At 40.9% G+C, this 20,633-nt stretch overlaps 2 protein-coding genes across 2 annotated transcripts in view; one reads left to right on the top strand and one right to left on the bottom strand.

Moving 5' to 3' along the window:
* The window catches only part of IFTAP (intraflagellar transport associated protein), a 64,008-nt gene that overhangs the window by 4,209 nt on the left and 39,166 nt on the right, over positions 1-20,633 (bottom strand). The window contains exons 5-6 of the mRNA XM_026012848.2: positions 19,506-19,572; positions 7,992-8,131 (exon numbers count right to left, since the gene is read on the bottom strand). Of these exons, the coding sequence (XP_025868633.1) occupies positions 7,992-8,131; positions 19,506-19,572 (207 nt within the window). The remainder of the gene's footprint in view (positions 1-7,991; positions 8,132-19,505; positions 19,573-20,633) is intronic.
* LOC112930419 (short transmembrane mitochondrial protein 1-like) lies at positions 4,240-5,614 on the top strand. Its single transcript, XM_026012735.2, has 2 exons — positions 4,240-4,283; positions 5,413-5,614. Exons 1-2 carry the CDS (start codon positions 4,240-4,242, stop codon positions 5,612-5,614), a joined length of 246 nt encoding a protein of 81 aa, XP_025868520.1.

The raw sequence follows: 20,633 nt of genomic DNA, 5'->3' as shown, positions 1-20,633 counted from the left end.
AGATCCTGGGAGAGGACCAGAAGGAGCCCCACATCCAGTCTGACGGGATTCTTGCTGCCCTTTTATGCCTGGTTCCAGGCCTGGCAACCACTTGTCGACCGGGTCTGAGGCTGCAAGTACCTATGTGGGCCCATCGCACTAGGAATCTGAACCCCCCTCCCACCCCCAGGCCTCAAAAACCTTACCTACACCTTACCAGCCACTCTCACAATATGCAGTCCCTTTGCTTTCATCCACCTCCCTCTGTGCTAAAACCCCAGTGATGCCAGACCATCCTCCTCACAATCCCTCTGCCTTCACATCCCCACCTCCCTCCCCTTTACTTATCCACTCCCTAACCATGTGTTGAGGTGTTCAGCACGTATTGATACGGGGAACACGAGGATGAAAACAGCAAAATCTGTGTCTACAAGGTTTTCTCACTTCAGGGAGAAGACAGAGTAAATGCACAATTTCCAGGTCGTGTGCCATGCTCTCTAACAGAGAAATGCAAAACGGGTTGCAGGAGCACAGAGGGGAAGGGCCGAAGCTTACTTTCCCCTCAGCTGAGCATTGCCACTCTCCAGAAAATCTTGCTTGCCTCCGCACGCATCACCCTACTCATGACCCACCTTGTATTAGCAACCCAGACAGAGAACAGCTCGTGTGTTGGCCTTCTAGACTCTCTGAGAAGGACTCACTCCCATGGCCAACTTAGCTCTACCTACAGCACAACCCATCACCTCCTTACTCTTCTCCCTTCCCTGAGGTCCCAACATACCTTGCAGCTGTAATATCCAACATTATGGTACTAGAAGTTTATGGTTAAGTGAAAAAATCTTATTTTCCTTTAAGTTTTTTTTTTTTTAAGACACTCAAATTTTTCTCTGTTAAGGAGTATGATTCCCTTCATCAGTCATTCAGTATTAACCGAAACAATAGCAACGAATAAAGTTTTTAGCTGGTCAATAAATTTGATGCCGACACAAGAGTTATTCATTTATAATACGTTTAAAGTTATAAAAATATATCTGAAAATATAAATTTCTTCACTTGGAAAATGAGTTATTAACGGCAGCTATTGTTAGATTAACTCCCTGGACAATCATTTAAATGCTGAACCATAAAAGCAAGAAACCAAGAGTAGCAGTAATTTCATATTTGCAATGCCAACATGTGATGATACTCAAGACACTTTAAACCTTTTGGGGGCCAGTAATGTGGCCAGTAGGTCCCTGATTCAAAATGTCAAAGGGGCAGTTTCCAGGCATCATTCACTTACTTTCCATTCTTTCCACAAAAACTATGTTCCTTTTTTTTTAATTTTTAATTTTTTTAAAAGATTTTATTTATTTATTCATGAGATACACACACAGAGAGAGAGAGGGGCAGAGACACAGGCAGAGGGAGAAGCAGGCTCCATGCAGGGAGCCTGATATGGGACTCCAGGATCACGCCCCGGGCCAAAGGCAGGCACTAAACCGCTGAGCCACACAGGGATCCCTGAAAACTATGTTCCTGCAAAATTCTAGGCATTGTGCTAGGTGCGGAAGATGCAAAGATGAAGCCTTGTACCATATCACAGAGAAAGGAGACATACATACAAACAAGTTCGTATAGTAAAATATAGTTAAGTACGAACCATATAGTTAGGGAGTGATGGGAACAGAGAAGAGACACCTAATCCAGCACAGACAAAGGGGCTGGGGAAGAAATCAGAGAGGGCTTCGTGGGAGAGGCGATATCTAAGCAGAACCTCAAAGGATAGTAGTTAACAAGGTTGAGGGAAGGACAACTTTGCAGGTAAGGGGAGTTCTAGTGAGCAGGCCAAGGAAAGAGACACCAAGTTTCACATGTGAAGATCTGCAAGCTGGTAAGTGTTAAGGTAGAGAGATGCAAGAGACATAAGATGGTGCCAGACCACGACAGTTTCACACGCTATTTATCCTAGACATGATGAAATCACTAAAGGATTTTTTTTTTTTTTTAAAGCAAAGTAGATACTTGGCCATCTACGCATTTCAGGTAAATTCCTTCCTTCATTCAAATTTTAACTGAGCACCTACAATGAGACAGGTGCTGCTGGACAGGTGGCTTTGTACAAAACAGAAGATGCCCTGCCCCCTTGGAGATTACATCTAGATCGGTTACTTTGAAGAGTAAAAAGAGGGTAGACTAGTTGGGAGCCTGCTGGAGCAGCCCAGCAAGAGGTAATGAGAACAGGGAGCTGAGAGCAGAAATGTAAAAAATATCAGAAGGAGGGACGCCTGGGAGGCTCAGTGACTGAACGTATGCCTTTGGCTCAGGGCGTGATCTCAAGGTCATGGGATCGAGTCCCGAGTCCCACATGGGGTTCCCTGCAGGGAGCCTGCTTTTCCCTCTGCCTGTGTCTCTGCCTCTCTCTCTGCTCTCTCATGAACAAATAAATAAAATCTATTAAAAATAAATAAATAAAAATATCAGAAGGTAAAACTGGCAGCACTGGATGACCGATTTGGATACTAAAAGGCAAGAATGCATGAAGGGAAGCAGGTAAAGAAACAAGCTCAGTTTCAAACATGTTGATTTGAAGGTACCCAAAGAATTCAGATAGAGATGACAACAGACACCTGAAAACAGGAAACTGAAGCACCCAACAAAGTCTGACGCTAGAAGATACAGCTTTGGAGATACAGAGAAGGCAGTAACCTAGAGATGAAAATGGATCCAAGTATGTACGCGGGAAGAGGTTTAGCTCGCAACCCTGAGCAACACCCACTTATAAGGGATGGGTGGAGGGAAACCCCCAAATGAAGCAGGGAAAGCACAAACAAAAATGCACCAGGACTCTGAGGAGAGCAGTGAGGCGAGAAGCAGTGACCACGACAGTCAGGCATGGAAGAGTGACCCACTGAAATAAGGCCGGAGGGGGCACCTGGGTGTCTCAGTCGGTTACGTGTCCCACTCTTGATCTTAGCTCGGGTCAGGATCGAGCCCCACGTCAGCTTCCATGCTCAGTGTGGAACCTGCTTAAGATTCTCTCTCCTTGGGTGATCCCTGGGTGGCTCAGCGGTTTAGCGCCTGCCTTTGGCCCAGGGTGCAATCCTGGAGTCGGGCTCCGAGCATGGAGCCTGCTTCTCCCTCCTCCTGTGTCTCTGCCTCTCTCTCTCTCTCTCTCTCTCTCAAATAAATAAATAAATAAATAAATAAATCTTAAAAAAAAAAAAAAAAGATTCTCTCTCCTTGACTCCTAACTCTGGGAAACGAACAGGAGGTAGTGGAAGGGGAGGCAGGCAGGGGGATGGGGTGACTAAGTGACGGGCACTGAGGGGGGCACCTGTTGGGATGAGCACTAGGTGTTATACTATGTGTTGGCAAATCAAACTGCTATAGGGGATCCCTGGGTGGCGCAGTGGTTTGGCGCCTGCCTTTGGCCCAGGGCGCGATCCTGGAGACCCGGGATCGAATCCCACATCAGGCTCCCGGTGCATGGAGCCTGCTTCTCCCTCTGCCTGTGTCTCTGCCTCTCTCTCTCTCTCTGTGACTATCATAAATAAATAAAAATTTAAAAAAAAAATTTAAAAAATAGTACTTTAAAAAAAAAATCAAACTGCTATAAAAAATATACAAAAAAATAAAAAAGATTCTCTCTCTTTCTCCCTCTGCCCCTCCCTTCACTCCCCGCCCCCTCCGTGCCCCTCAGTCCAACCCCGAGCCTCCAAAAGAAGACTGGAAAGTGTCCACTGGGATCGGGCAGTTACAGAGTAACTGGTACCTTTATTCTGAATACATCCAGGCAGGTGACTAGAGCCAAGGACATTCTGCAGTATAATGAATGAGGAATGAGGGGAAAGGAAGCAGAGTCAACCAGTAGAGTCAAGTCTAATATTTTCTGAAGTCAGATGAGAAGAGAGGGAGGGGCAGCCCGGGTGGCTCGGCAGTTTAGCGCCGCCTTCGGCCCAGGGCCTGACCCTGGAGACCCGGGATCTAGTCCCACGTTGGGCTCCCTGCATGGAGCCTGCTTCTCCCTCTGCCTGTGTCTCTGCCTGTGTCTCTGCCTGTGTGTGTGTGTGTGTGTGTGTCTCATGAATAAATAAATAAAATCTTAAAAAAAAAAAAAAAAGGAAGAGAGGCAGAAGAAAAGACAGTAGCCCAAGAGGGCCCGAGAAAGAGAAAGCTGCTTTTCCTTCCTTTTGTTTTACTTCATTTCATTAAGGGTGGAAGAGACTTGAACCTGTTTACATGTTGAGGAGAATGAACCAATAGAGAAGAAAAGAGAGGATGACCCTGACCATGTTATTATACCAGAAAAACACTGTCTATGGGTAATGAGGTTTTCCACTTATTTATTTGTTCATTCGACATTCATTGCATGTCTACCATGTGCATAGCACTGAGCTTGGCACTAGTTCCCACTTTTTGGCTTTTTAATTAAGTCAGCTGATGAGTACACACATCAGTGAATGCAGAGTCCTCCAAGACAAGGGGCGCATATGCAACCCAAATAGATGGACACTGTAATTCAGAAGACATCACTGTGATCTTCACAATGGCAGCTTTTAAAATACAGGAAGGTTGCAATCCTATGTATTTCGGCTCTTGGCTACAGCCGCACACGCTGGAAATTCTTTTCCTTCAGGTTAGGTTCATTTCAGGGTTCTAAGCTATATGACTCCAAGGCTTTGGGATTACAAACTGAAATTCTGATTTATTTCAAAAAGAAGAATCTGTGCAATGGAAAACCAAATCCCCTGATACTAAAAAGAAAACAACTGTGAATTAAGTTATTAACTTGTTATTTTTGCCTAAGGAGTGGAGAGAAATATGTGGATTTGAGGGGTCTCATTTCAAATCTAATTGAAATCTTTTCATAGCCTCTCAGGGAATAGAATTTGCACACTGTTAGAAAACGGCTAGTTTCCTTAAAATTGCTTATGTGACTTATTCAAAGAGAGACCTTGTTACCAGAGAAATCATTTTCATTCATAGTACCACACAGCCAAATTAAAGAAAACAGAACTAATGCTCAAATCAATAAGAGCAGCATTTAGCTGTAGGCTATCTTATAAAGTAATATAGTAAATAAACTGTCTTCACAGGTGAAAAAAAATTTAGAGTCCCGTTACTAATTGGAAAAACAGGAGATCTCCCACTGAAATACCACAAAAGTTCCTTCTATGATTTGGAGCTAAACAGGAGGACGGGAGGAGGCACACACAGTTTTTCATCCTCCTCATGTGGATTCTCTTTGCTCTATAAAGCTGTCCGAAATCCATCAAGACAGAATAACTAAGGCAAGAAGTTATTCACAGATGGAAAATGGAAGGTTCCTGGCAAATGTGTGACTCTAAGGGGGAGATGAAAATGTATAAAACCCAGTGATAAAATTAGAAAAAAAAATTAAATTGGTCTAATCTGGATCAGGAAGTCATGGCCTCTTCTTGGGCAATTAAGAGAACGTCAACCGGGCCCACCGAGCTGCACCGCGCTTCCCGCCCTCCGCGCCGACACCGTGCTCCAGTTCCTGCTTGGATTTACTTTTGGCAACGTGGTTGGAATGTATCTGGCTCAGAAGTATGACATACCAAACGTGGCTAAAAAACTCAAAGAAATGAAAAAGGACTTGGATGCCAAGAAGAATCCCCCTAGTTCATGAGGCGAATTCCAGCACTGCCTTCTGGGTTCACGGATTCTGCTGTTGTTGAGGGCCTCCTTACCATCTGAACCAAAAGCTTTTGTTTCAAATTCCAGCCTCAACCATTTTCATCTCTGCTAGATCCTGCCTTGCCTGAGAGCACAGATGGGGCCAGAAGTTAAGAACCACCCTTTCCACCTTCCTCACCTCGTCCCTTCTTCCTCCCAGCCACTGGAGATGGCCTGACTGGAATTATGGTACTAAATTAGTAAACATGACCTTTAAAAAAAAAAAAAGAGGACGTCAAGACATCCAGGATACATTTTCATCTTTGAGACTGGAGTCACAGAAAGCAACTACCATATCTAGCCCAAATTTGCTCCCTGGTAGGTCCTTACAATCAATCTGCCAGAAATTGATTATTATGATCTTTTACTGGCAGTGAGTGCTTTAAAATAAGATGGATACTGTTAAAGTAAGGCGCAGTTTGTACAGTATTAGGATTCTAGACAGTTCTGAAAAGTTTCTCTAACAGGTACTGGTCAGAAATAAAAATCCCAACCAAGACATTCTAAATATTCAAAAAACAGCAAAAGTTCTTCATCTATATTTCGTAAGCCTACCAACACAAAGTTTGTTCTTATCGTTTTGATTCCAACATTTAAAAAAGGTTCACGTCCGCTGGGAAGAAATTGATGTTCCTTTTAAAGATACAATCGTATACAAGGTTTTAACCTGCATTTTTACCGGCTATTTGATGGATTCTAGGAATTACTCAGCTTTTTTAACCCATCAACTGAAACAATTTTATAACAATTCTTATAATGGCACTAGGTGCCATGACCACTGGCTGGTCCAGCAATTTGTATGGTCACAACTGAAGTCAAGAGTGTGAGCAAGTCTTTAAAAGAAACTGATTCCTCCTAGAAATAACATTGCAATTTTAGTTTCTCAGTACTTGGAGAAAGCGATCTGAGATTCAAAAAGCACAGCTGAAGAGTGGCTTTCGCTACCAGTTTATCTGGTAACCAATTCAGCGGCGTGATATAAGCCTGCAAGCATCCTAGACATAGGTTTGTGATGTCACTAAACAAAAGTTCCATGAGAAAAAAGACAATTTAAAATTGAAATATATGGATTACCTCTGATGGAATGACTGCTTCCATAACAGAATAAGTGACCAGACGGGTAGTACCTGAATGATCAAATAATCAATCCCTAGTGATTATATTAGGAAGCAACTTCTTGTCCCCGATAACGCTTTTATGTTGGGAGTAACCTGGGTGATAAAGGTCATTACCCAACACCACCAGCAGCCTTGGTCAGTGCAAGTTTGTGAAGGATATGTAGGGAGTTGCAAATGATGACAAGAGATGACGTCCTGGATGTGCACGTGGGACAGCACACACGTGGCCAAGATTTCATTCCCCCTGATTGTGAAGTGCTTGGCTAGATGACACTTCCCAGCGCCCCTGGTGGCTGGACGGGAACATGCGACTTAAGTGGCTGCCAGTGGCTCTGAACAGAAATGAAGAGTCCTGAGTCCTAAGTGTTGGGAAAATACGCTGTTCCCATGCTCTTTTCTGCTGCCCCTCCAGGTAGGATGGTGACCTGATCTGGAACAGACCAAGGACAGTGTCCTAAGGCATAGTGGAGATCCAGAGAAAAGGAACCTGGACCCAGTGACCCCAGCAATCAGAGCTAAATGCTCATTTTAGAGGCTTACCTTAGGGGCACCTGGGTGGCTCAGCCAGTTAAGAATCCAACTTTGCCTCTGGTCCTGATCTCAGGGTCCTGGGATTGGGCCCCATGTGTGGCTCCCACTCAGTAGGAAGTCTGCTTCTCCCTCTCCCTCTGCCCCTCCTCCACCCCCTGCTCTTGTGTGCAAACTCTCGCATTCTCTCAAGTAAATAAATAAAATCTCAAAAAAAAAGGCGGGGGGCTTTCCATAGACCGTTATATGAGAGAAATAAAGTTCTACCCCCTTTCAGCTACTGACTTACTGTTGGGATTCTCTACAACAACAGCCTGGCCTTACCTTAACCCACACAAGATGTTTATAGGACCTTGGAAACAATAGTAAAAAGAAAATAGCCAGTCCAGACAAAAAGAGAGAATCTATTGCATAGTCCCCAGATAACACTGTCCTGTAGCATGGCACACATCATGACACAAAAATAGTTTCCCCATAAAAACATAATTGCCCTCCATGCTTAAAAAGAAATCTACACAGGAGAGAGAGAGGGCAGTCAGAGGGACTCAATTAAGCAACATGAATTCTGAATTTTCCCAAATCTAAGAAAAATAAAAAAGCACATGCATATAGCAGCATTTCTCTGAAAGGACAAGTTACAAAGTCAAAACAATTTCAAGACCAATTGAACTTCCTATGGAGTACCTCTTCCATTTGTTTGTCCGGTCCTCTCACAGCGGGTCCTGGCTTTACCCCAGGGGCGAGGGGCTGGGCCACAGAAGGAATGTAAGAAGGGACACGCGTGCACACGTCCTCCTCCACTTCTCCTGGAAGCAGCAGCAAATCTGTCGGATACAAAATATCGCATTGGATCCTTTCACCAAGTTCACAATTGACCAAAATCACCTAAAAGCCTACAATAGTCAAAAGAATGAAGTAAAAATGCTCAAGTAAAATAGGTTCGTTTTCACAATGCCTGCCCTCTTTTGGAGATTTACCCAAGAGATTCCCTTTTCCATAAAATAGAAGTCATCGGTACATTTATTTTTATCTTCTTGCCTCAAGGTCACATTCTGTCCAAGAGGTCTGGGGAAAGGATCCTTAGGGACCGACTTGATCGTGCCTCTCACCCCCCATCCAATTTCTACCCCTGTAGGAAAGTAAGGCAATAAGATGCTACCTTTGCCTCATTTTCCCATATTTTCCTGAGGGATGGAGAGAAAGGAAACGCAGTGCTGACTTCATCCTGTAACACTATGGCACTATTTCAAAAAATTTATATATTAAAAAAAAAAAAACAGTGATGCCAGAAGGAAAGGGCTTTCACTGAAACACTTTGTCACATGCAGAAATCATGCTCTGATTTTCGACGCTGCAAACAACTTGTTTCCAGCCTGTTTAGCACCATGACAAGAGTTCAATAACCAATCTGGGTTTTCTGATCTAGCCATTGTAAGGGGATCTGTTGCCTTATTTTTGCATGTGTGACAGAACATGGAGGCATCATGGTCAGCCCTTCCACAGCTTTCTTTAAGGGAGACAAAATAAAAATAAAAACAAATCAAAGCACAACAGGCTTCCTCATCAGTCCCAGCTTTGCAGGACCAGAAGGGCTGCAGGAGCTAGCCAGTAGCTTGCAGCTGGCTCAGGACGACACTGCCTGCTTCTCGATGATGATCCTAATGAAGACACTAATTAAGTTCTCAGTGGAAGTGATTAATTAACACCAGGCGTGCCTTGGCTGTTGCCAATGGCAGCATGTATGGGAGGTAATTAAGCAGGTATTGATATTCAAAAGCTGAAACTTATTTGAAATACGTCTCTCACCGCTGCAGATAACACCTTCACAAAACACATTAATTACAAAATTCGTAGGACTCCGGCAACAGAACCTAGTCAGCCTAGAAACTGAACCTGCGCGTGGATAGGGGTATTGGTGAAGAAGATATTTCTACTGTGATTAATTATTGGGACCTTAAAATATGACCTAATCAGCAAAAATAAAAACAACAGTCAAGCCTTATACGGGCTGACATTTTGTATGCATAGTTCAGCTAATCCTTCTGAGGGCACTAGCCCTTGGGTTTCGCAGGCCAGGAGCTCTAAGCAAGGAGAGCAACCTCATTCGAGGGGCCTGCAGCTAGGAAGGGTCAGAGCCGGGCAGCAGAGCCCATACTCTGCCCACGATGTCACATCATGAACTTCTTCTAAACAAGCAATTTCATTACATTTCATTCATGATTATGAATTATTTAAGATTATCAGATTATCACAACCGATCTCAGAGCCAAGGAGTGTCACTACTATAGCACATGAGCATGGTTAGTCAGTATTAGGTACACTTAAACATTTGATACCCAGAAAAGTCCTATTTTTAAACTCAGGTTGATGGAAAGACTGGCTTTCTAATACGTCTATTAATGAGCTCAAAGCCAACTCCCTTCACTGAGCTCCCTGGTATAATCACCTAGGATTGAGATAAACCAGGTCAGGGGCTGGCCAACAACAAAGGAAGGAAGAGAAAGGTTCAGGCCTTTTCACCTGAAAACCAGGACCTACAAGTCCCACTGTCTGCCAGGGCAAACATCAGTTCAAATGTGGATCAAAATCAATTCTGCTTTCAGAGCTGTTTAAAATCTGATTGACAATATTATGCATGGAGGAGGACAACTCCCTAATTCCTAAACCGGAAACTCTTTGCCTCCCAGAGGTGTTTGCAGAGAAGGTAGGATTTTTAACAAAAGTGGTTTCTTTTATAAAGATTCTAGTGCCATGGAAACAATTCCCTCAAAACAGTAAGATTTGGTTTCCTCCACACTTCCAATTCTTGTCATTTGTTTCTTCAGTGAAATAACAAAATGCACAAATGCATATTCACTGATGCCTAACACGGCACCTGACACACAGCAAATCCTCAACAAATACTTGAGACAGGGAATGAATTCCCCACATCTCAACTTTTAAACTAAACCCTGAGTATCGAGGAAGGGCCTACCTACCAATAGGACATTGTAGATGATGTAAACTACACGTAGTTTTTACCCTCAAATACTACCTTTTGCTTCCAGGGGTGAGATTTTCACACACAAAAATCAACCCAAGAATAATCAAGAACAAAACTGAACGGGACAAAAATCTGTCCTTTTTATAAAAGAGTGAAACTAATCCGTACCGGAATAGTCTGGTAAGGCATATTTCATGAAGAAGGTTACCTTATCTTTCAGCCATTTTAAAATCATGGGTGGGTTATTTATACACTCGCATTCTCTCAGAGAGAAAAATGGCTGTATTCATTGATTGGGGAGGGATGGAATTTCTGAAGTTCTCTACAAAACTCCAAAACTGAAATGCTTTATGAAACTTAATCTGATCTTATTAATTGTTGTTTCTGAAAGAACCAAAGGCCTTGTTTTCACCTCAACTAAATACCACCATCTTGGCTGGTGTGCACTGCAGAGTCAAGGCATCTCTCAAAAGTGAATCTTCATGTTGGATGGCAAGCCTGGTTGAAAACATTCCAATCTTTTCTTTCCCAACTACATGACAAGAATTTCAACGTTTACAAACTATGTGTTTATGCCATTTGTCTTTCTGTAGTAAGTCAATAATCACAAGTCAAAAGCTATTATCACATAATCTAATACAACATTAAAAAGTAAGCAATCTACCTGAGGTCTCATAATTTAGATAACAGTATCTAACCTGCGTGGCATATTTATAAAAATTAATCAATCTGTTCCTTTGTTGCCATGTAGAAATGGCCAAATTTTTCTGAAATTTTGGGCACTCAAAACCAAAAAGAATACAGATAAGAACTGCTCTAGTAATGCCTCTTCAGCACACAGTTTTCTGCTATGATAGTCTATCTCCCTGGTTCTTGTTTTTTAGAAATTTTTGAAGACCCCAAAAGAGCTTTTGTTTATGTGGGTTATATCAATCAATATTCACCATATTAGAAATTAAAACTGACAATTCTGCAAATATTTGTTTATTGAACCACTAACAATAATACCATTATATATTAAAATAAATGTTTTTATGAAAAATCTCTTTTCTAAAAACAAAGAAAATAGTGGAGAAGAAAGCACTGTTTAACATTTTTGAAATGTTGTAAATGTTTGCCTTAAGGGAAAAAAAAAAGCTAGGTTTTATATTTGCCTCTGCCTTCAATTTTGCAATATGCTGTTTCAATTGAAGCAAATGAAGAAAATCTAGTCTCACACAGAAATGTAGCTGGAAAAGAGAGGAGTACTTTAATAGTCTTTTTATATAATTGTGGATATTCTTCTTTGATGCTATACCAGACCTTGACAAATGATAAAGTTTTTAAAAATAGTTTCAGTGTGCAATCTGAAACCATCTCAGTGAATTTTTCATTCTGTTACATTAAAATTCATTGATCTATCTTACACATTGAATGGACATTTCTCCTATGTGTAATTTTGTAACATCATAAATTGGTCATTTGGAAAATACTGGTTCACTGTTTTATGTAGATCTCTCAAATGTTGACACATTTCATTATATGGCATAAAGATCACATTAGTTAACATCACCAATTTTATCAGAAAAGCCATTAAATATTGGGAAGCTGTCAAGCTCACAGTACTGAATACAAGTTTTCCAAAAATGAAGTTTCGCTTGATCCATTGCCAATTTTGTCATTGGCAATGAACACTGCCAGTATATTTCTCTTGAAGACAGGCTTCCTTCACTCATTTTTGAGAACTATAGTTTGTCTGTCATTCTTTCAAGTAAAAATGTTGTTCCACGAAAATAATGGAGGGGAGGGGGACTAGTTCAGTCTAGCACTCAATCACACAAGTGCTTTTCTGTGAGATAACCATTATATTTCAGAATGCAGCAGAAGTGCTTTATGCATACTTATGATTTCAGCAAACAAACATTTTTTTAAAAGTGTATTCAAGGATCAAGATTTAATAAAAATAGGGGACACCTGGGTGGCTCAGCAGTTTAGCACCTGCCTTCAGTCCAGGGCCTGATCCTGGAGTATTCACTTTATTTTTAAAAGTACTTCATTTGTTTGAGAGTGAGAGAGAGTGTACACAAGTTGGACAGGGGGGTAGAGGGAGAGTGACAAGCAGACTCCTTGTTGAGCAGAGCCTGACACAGGACCCTAAGAGCCTGACCTGAGGTAAAGTCAAGATGTTTAACTGACTGAGCCAACCAGCATCCCCCTAGCATTCATTTTAATTACAAATTCATGACAATGAAGATTACGATGACTACCAAGTACAGTTTTGTGACACTACCTTGATTCGCACTAAGCTACCAGCATCTTCACCTACATTGCTTTTGCTACATCAGTGCAAATATCAACACTTTTGACCTTCAGACCTTGGGGTTTCCCTAGGATTTCCTAGACCACATCTCCAGGGATCTGCTGGTCTAGGTAATATCAGTCCAATCCCCCCACCAATAGCACTAGAAAAGCTGGATAGATTACCAAAAAATCAACTATTTAAAGGCATTAGCGAACCACTAGGGCAGCCCACGACTTGAGGAGACAAGATCCCAGAGAGATGGAAAGTACTGAAACGTGAGTCCAACAGTCTAAGATCCTTTACAACTGATGGCATTTACTGATTTGCAAGGAGAAGCTGAGAAGCCGAAATGCAAAGATGAGAGAAGCTAAAAGGCTGAGAAGCTTAGCAGAATTACCAACAGAATCGCAGCTATGAAGACAAATGTTAGAGTTCAGAGCCTCCAAAGAAGGTAGTGCTATGATCTACCCTGAAGGGCTACACCATAGGGGTAAGTAAGAACTAGAAGTAGATCAGCCCCCACACAAGGCCTTAAACTAGACTGGATGACGGTGATCATATAAGTTATTACTATATAAGTTATTACTAAGAATAACTGCTAGCAAATGTTAAAGAAAAGCTAACGCTAGAAAAAGATAATGTCACTTAGACCCTACATAATATACCCTATATACAATGTTCAGCATTCAAACAAAAATTACCAGGTATACAAAGACATGAAATCAAAAGGAAAATGAATAATATATAAATGGACCCACAAGAAATCCCACCAGGTATTAGCATTATAAGGCATGAACTTTAATTTTTTTTTTTAAGATTTTATTTATTTACTCATGAGAGACACAGAGAGAGAGAGGCAGAGACACAGGCAGAGGGAGAAGCAGGCTCCCTGCAGGGAGCTCGATGTGGGACTCGATCCCAGGACCCCAGGGTCACACCCTGAGCTGAAGGCAGATGCTCAACTGCTGAGCCACCCAGGCATCCCAGATGTGAACTTTTAAAATAACTACTTATGTGTTCCCCCAAAATACATTAAAAAGTGGAGAATTTCAGCACAGAACTGAAACCTATCAAAAGAGATATTCCAGATCTCTTTTAAAAGCTAAAGTAACTGAGGGGTACCTGGGTGACTCAGGCATCTGACTCTTGATTTTGGCTCAGGTCATGATCTCAGCGTCCTGAGATTAAGCCTCACCTCAGGCTCTGTGCTTAGCAGGGCGTCTGCTTAGGATTCTCTCTCTCTTTCTCTTTCCCTCTGTCTCTTTCAGCCCCTCATTTTGTCTCTCAAAAAAAAAAAAAAAGCTAAAATATTTGAAAGATTGATGATTGTAACAGAAGATAGACACAGTTCAACAAAGGATTAGTAAATTAGAATATACATGGTAGAAAATATTTTTTTAAAGATTTTATTTATTTATTTATTTGAGAGAAAGAACATGTAAAGGTAGGGGGAAGAGCAGAGCTGGGGCTCAATACCAGGACCCCAGGGTCATGACCTGAGCCAAAGGCAGATGGTTAACAGACTGAGCACCCAGGAGCCCCAATGGTAGAAAATATTCTAAATGAAGCAAGAAAGGAAATTTTTAAAAGGATAGAAAAGAACATAAAAGATAGATATATGGGACATAATGAAAAAGTCAAGGCATGAGTAATATTTGAAGAGACAAGAGCTAAGAATTTCCCAATATTTACAAGAATCCCTACAAACCCCAAACAAAATAAATTCAAATAAAACAATACCAAGGCATAGTGAAATTAATGGAAAAACAAAAGAGAGAATTATAAAAGCAGCCAAATGAGGGGAAAACATATTATCTTCGAAGGAACAACAACCGGTTTAACATCCGGTTTCCAACAGTTTTCTACAATTAACACCGGAAAAGAATAAAATATCATCTATAAAATACTGAAAGAAAATAATTACAAATCTAGAATTCTCAACCCAGCAGAAATAGTGGGAGATGAAATAATACAGTAATGCTGATTAATCCAAAGTAGGCAAAATATGGGTGAGGGGAGGCATAAAACTGGCGGGACAAGTAGAAAACAAAATTATAAGATACTAGGTTTAAAGCCAAATGTATCAGCAACTACAATAAGTGTAAATGAACTAAATACCCCCAATAAAAGACAAAATTTAGAATGTAGGTGTATAGATGCATATATACAAACCATATGCTGCTTTCAAGAGACACATTAACAAACACCTACTTTGAGAAAAAAGTCGCAGAATAAAAAAAAATGGAAACACGAAAAGAGGAAAAACTGAGGGGCATGAAGACTTACTTCTGTGGGTGGGGTTGGCATTTGACAGTGATAATAAATCGTATCCCTCCATCTTTAAATACAGAAACAAAAGAGAAATATATACAGAAGTCAAAAAGATGGGGATAAAACATGAGCTTTCCAACTAATAGAGCTGAATTTGAAAATAGGGCTTGTCCTGCAGCCACGATTGGGCTTCTTACATATCAACCTTTCCTACAAGTCTAGACCTTGGAATCCCACCTGACAGAAAGTGCACACAGCTGACATGGATCCATCCGGTGTAAGTAGAACTGCTTCGCATCACGAGAGCCCTTATAGTCAGGCCTCAGAGAGTCATGCCTCCAAATGTCTGTCTAGAGATGGTTCCCAGCCTCAACTGCACAGGAGAATCACCTGAGAAGCTTTAAAACGGACACACACCAGACCATGGAAAAAGAATCTGCGAAGGCAGGATTCAATTATCTAATTTCTTTTTTAGGCGACTTCATTGTATCTCTAAGGTTAAGGTAGGTGTGTGTGGCCCCATCTCAAGTGTGTCTACTATGAGAAAGATGGTACAGATACAGATACAGATGAGAAGACATTTCCAAACAGCATGAACCCAAAAGAACAAAGAGGTTGATCCATATTTACATAGTTTGTTTTCCCAATCTAAGTAGATAAAGCCTTACATTTCCCTTGGGGAGAAACAAACAAAGGATTTGGAGGGGCAGAAGTATCTTCCCAATTCTGTTCCCTTCTCAAGAATGGAGTAGAAGTGTCCTTGTACAATCACGAGTATTGGGCAACAAGTTTATCCTTGTGGCTGACATGGCTTTCGAGCTGGGCTTTCATAGATAGCACACATGAAAATTGGAGGAAGAGGGATAAAGGAACATTCTGAAGCAAGGGTTTTTCTTTCTCAAGGTTTTTAGTGATCTTCTGGGCCATGAAAGAATGATTTTTTTTTTTTTAAATAGATTCCACACCCAGCATGGAGCCCAACGCAGGGCCTGAGCTCACAACCCTGAGATCAAGACCTGAGCTGAAATCAAGAGTTGGATTCTCAGCCAACTGAGCCACCTAGGTATCCCCGAAAGAATGATTTTTAACAGTACTAAGTATAAAATAAACAAAATGCCTAAACTAGAAGTTGGCTGAAATAGATCTTTCGGAGCTCAGGACCTTCACATGTGTCATTCTCTATGCTGTTCCTATGTTCTTCTACCCTCCCCTCACCTCGACCCCACCCCTCTCATTTAGTTACCGCCACTCATCCTTTAGATCTCAGGTTCTCAGAGAAATTTCTCTGATCCCACAAATTTAAGTTCCCTTGCTATATGTCCTCATGAGATCTAGAATAATTTCTAATCCTGTATTTGTGATTCTCTGGTTAATGTCTAAGTAATGAATTCAATGAAGACAGAAGCTGGATTCCAGGCTCCAGTCATAGTTGTTCCATGTCTGTTGAATAAGACTCCCAGGACAAAAGCTGCTTAAAGTTGCAGACAAGGAAATAATTTTTTTTTTTTAAAGGTGACTGATGCCTTTGTTAGAATTAGGAGCAGTGGACAGCTTGAAAATGAAAATCCAATAGGGCTGCCAATCTCTGAGCAAGGGTCAGTTGCCTGTTCTCACCCAACACAATCGGCCATAGCGTAACCACACTGGCCACCAGTCGAGAGCCCTGCATAAGGCAGTATGATTCTGAGAATAAGACCTCGGGAGACTCTTCGGTCAACTGCACTTAGCCAGAGCACAGGCTCAGCCAGCTGAGGGGGAAAAAATGAATAAAGATGCCCAGGAGATCCTTCCTGCTCTAAGGCCTCAGCATAATAACTAATACCTATTCCAAATAATCATTTTTTTCTGGAAAGGAGTCTGGGGCAGGACAGTAATCACCAGGTTAACTACCTTACCTCCAATTCAAAGGAGGAAAAAGTGGTTAACTTGATGTCCAATAACCACAGGGCACCAAGGTTTGTGGCAAATGTTACCCTCAGACAACTGTTCGATTCAGCTGCCCTGGACTGGCTCCTCTGAAAAACTGTCTCTGCCCAGGCTGCCAAAATGATAAGGTAAATCTTGGGAAAGAATCATGCTTCTGAATCTTGAAGAATATTTATGAAAGCAAATAAGGTGAACAAATAAAATCAGTGATAGAAAAACAAATACACGACTCTCTTCCCTGTTGCCCTGGGCAAATCTGTTGCTTAAACAGTAACAACGGGATCTAATCAGTAAACCTCTCAGCTGCCAAAATTATACAAGCAACTTGCCTATTTAAAATGTCACATTCCCCATCTGATATAAATATCTGCCGTCTGCTCACATTCCTGAAGTGTAATACAAATTAGGCCCAAACTAAAATTCACCTTGGCACAACTGTTTAATTTTTTTTTCCTTACAAATGACCCAGATCTTGCACTATAAAAATTGTGAAGCCCTGGTGGTACTCTTTAGTAATTAGAATAGATCATTGAAGCCTGGGTTGCTGTTCAGTCCAGCCTGTCCACATTATTTTACACATGCGATGGGCTTGACTAGCTCGTTCAAGTCTACCAAGACCTAGTTCAGCCTTAGCAACCTCTTATACACAAATGCAACACTATTTGTTGCCCAATTTCTGGAAAAATCATAGTAGTGAGATGTTTTTATGCTATTTTTTTTAACTAAAGAAACAGATTTGGTAAGAACACACACACACAACTTGAAAAAATGTTTGAAAAGACAATGTGGAAAAAAAAAAAAGAAAAGAAAAAAAAGACAATGTGAGGGGATCCCTGAGTGGCTCAGCGGTTTAGCGCCTGCCTTCAGCCCAGGGTGTGATCCTGGAGTTCGGAGATCGAGTCCCACATCGGGCTCCCTGCATGAAGCCTGCTTCTCCCTCTACCTGTGTCTCTGCCTCTCTCTCTGTGTGTGTCTCTCATGAATAAATAAATAAATACAATCTTAAAAAAAAATAAAATACAAATAAAAAAACAATGTGAAAATAATGGAAAAAAGTTAAAAGGCTAATTTGAAAGACTGAATATAATCATAATTAAATCTGTTGCCTAGTAAGTTTATGCCAGTATACAGACTTTCTTGCTAATGGCAGGAAGCAAGAAATAAAAGCCATGAAAAAAATGCCCAACCCATACACTTTTGTGTCTTCCTCTAATTAAATTTATATGGCAAATGTACTATATACAGACCAGAATCATTTGTCTCCAAGTGTCTTCCAAAGACAACTCTATCAGAATCCCCTGGGGTAGTGGTAAAAAACGCAGATCACTAGCTGTCACCAAAGACTTTCTGAATTAGACTCTCTCTTGTAAAAAAAAAAAAAAAAAAAAAAAAAAACAGGACCCAGGAATCTGCATTTTTGACATCTCCTCTTCCCCTAAAATACTGTGCTTGCTCTACAAACCTGGCTTCCTGATAAGTCCTTAGCTATCCCTTCTGATCCAATTGGACCCTCTAAGCTGCTCACATAGAGAAATTCAGAGCTGCCTGGGGTTTCAAAGTTAAGAGAACCTCTCCCTAGAGCATGTGATTCCTTTAGATCTCTGATCTCATTTGAACCAAGTAAGTAAGGAAAAAATCTGCAAAGTCTACTGGTTAATAGAGTGCATGAGACACAATCCCTTCAATGGAGTAGTAGTGATGTTTGGAAGACGAATAAAAATGGTAACTGCTTCTAATTACCAAAGCCTCTCAAATTTGGGCAACCAGAGAAGCCACAGCAGGGTCTTTCATACAACCAGTTTATAGTGTTGCCACTCCCAAACTGACAACACCCAGCACTGTAACTTGTGTGTGATTATAATAAATAAAATCACTTTCCCCAACAATAATCACCATCATCCATGTTTATGACTACCTAAAAGATTGTAAACAATAATTCAATACCAGCAACCGCCAGGGGAAACAGCTCCTTTCCAAACATTCAACATTAACTTTGAGATATTCTTGCATATTAAATTAGCAATGAGAATCTTCAAAACAAACAATTCTAATTTTGTATATATTTCAAAGGTCTTTTGAGCGACAAAGGATACCTATGTTTACACAGTAACGTTAAGCAGGAAAGGAAAAAAGGCCTCATCTGCATAAACATCAGATGGGACTAGCATTAAACCTCTCCCAGTCCAGCCCAACTGTGAAAATGCTCTGAAGAAACATTTACAATATATATTTAGTCTTTAGTGTTTGGCTTATATATTTAATAAATATTTATAGAAGTAAAGATTTTTATTTTATGATGAATTCTATTTTTATAATCAACTGATATGTCACTCAAAAATAATTCAATTTACATGGTGCTTCTAAAAAAAACCAAGAGTTTGACTCAAATGACTCTACTTGAGAAAATTATCCAAAATTCAAACACAGGGCGGGGGGGGGGGGGGGGGCGGCAATGGGAAGGAGGGGGCACCTTTATTTCATTTTAGACCAAAGACTTCACAACCTTCAACAGGCTTTGACCTTTCAGCTGAAATCTTTGTTACTGAAAAAGAAATTGCAGGACTGTAAGCCTTCCCTAAGTCAAGGAAGGTACAAGTAGGACTTACCAAAAAGAAAAAAAAAAAAAAAAAGAAGAAGAAGAAGAAGAAGAAGCGGCAGCAGCAGCAGCAGCTGTCTTTTAAGTCTTATTTGTAGTTTCTAGAAAGAGGTCAAGCAGTATAAAGAGGAAACAGCATACCCTTGCTCATTTGGGGCTGAATCTCTTCATCCACATCCAAATCTTCTAAATCTAGGAAATTGTCTACCTAGGAGAAAGGATTAACATCATTTTATACATATTAGACCTAATGAAAAAATACAATTAAGAATCAGTGAATCCACTTCCACAGCATTCAAAGCAAGCAACTGAATCCACTTTTCTTAGTAACTTTTGAGTCCCAGCTAAAGGTCTTTGCATTCACTGTGCTTTCCCAGAGACATCTGAAAGAAGCAGTAAATTGGAAGTTGGCCTGGATTTCATGGGCACCATAGTAAGATCTCTATACTGAAAGGGAAAGAACCGTCTCAGGGGTTTTTGAAAAGGGACTTTGTTCCCAGATTCTCTCCCAAGACATAAACCACCACCAAGACAGTCCAAAACATCTCTGTTTTTTGTTTTTGTTTTATGGCTTTTGCTTCTCAAGCAAATGGTGGTGGTGGGTCTGGCTGTTACCATAATGGGCTTTTCACTCTAAAGAGTCAGAGAGAAGGAACTAAAGAAAACAGAAGAGAAAGGTTCATTCGAAACAAAATCATCTGGCCCCAGGTAAATCACAAGAGAGGTGAGCAGGGCCAAAACTCAAGTGTTCTCTCTTTCGAGCAAATAAAACCGAAAATTACTTCAAAGGTAAAAAGCAGAGCAAATGACCTTTACAGACACAATAGCAGCATTTCAATGAAAGACTATTCCGCATGGAATACTGCTCTCCACAGGAAGCTGACAATGAGGCATTTCAGATTAACAAAATGGTAACATTTCAGACAGGAACTAATTCATCTCAGGTGAATATCAAGGAGTGTAAATAAGAAAATGATTTCACCACTGGTGCAAAGGAGACTTAGTGGAGCCTCTTACGCTCATGGCCTAAAACATGTTCATAACAAAATACCGTAAAATTACAAATTTACATCTCATAAGTGGAATTCAAAACATAGCCTGGGTCTTTCGTCCCCTAGCTCTACATCCCAGACCACGGCTCTTACATAGGAATTAAAAATGGTAGCTTCCATGGTTTGTAAGTACACAGCTGCAGTTCTTTCCTGGCATCCAAGTGACAGCAAAAATTTATCTTCTCCACGATGGTTTCAGTACTAAAACTGTTACGTT

The sequence above is a fragment of the Vulpes vulpes genome, chromosome 5 (genome assembly GCF_048418805.1).
Source record: "Vulpes vulpes isolate BD-2025 chromosome 5, VulVul3, whole genome shotgun sequence".
Lineage (NCBI taxonomy): Eukaryota > Metazoa > Chordata > Mammalia > Carnivora > Canidae > Vulpes > Vulpes vulpes.
This window is presented reverse-complemented; position numbering and strand designations above follow the sequence as displayed.

Coding starts and splice junctions, on each gene's coding strand:
- LOC112930419 (XM_026012735.2), top strand. CDS start 4,240: ATGACCCTGACCATGTTATTATACCAGAAAAACACTGTCTATGG. Junction 4,284..5,412: donor CAGAAAAACACTGTCTATGG/GTAATGAGGTTT, acceptor TGGGCAATTAAG/AGAACGTCAACCGGGCCCAC.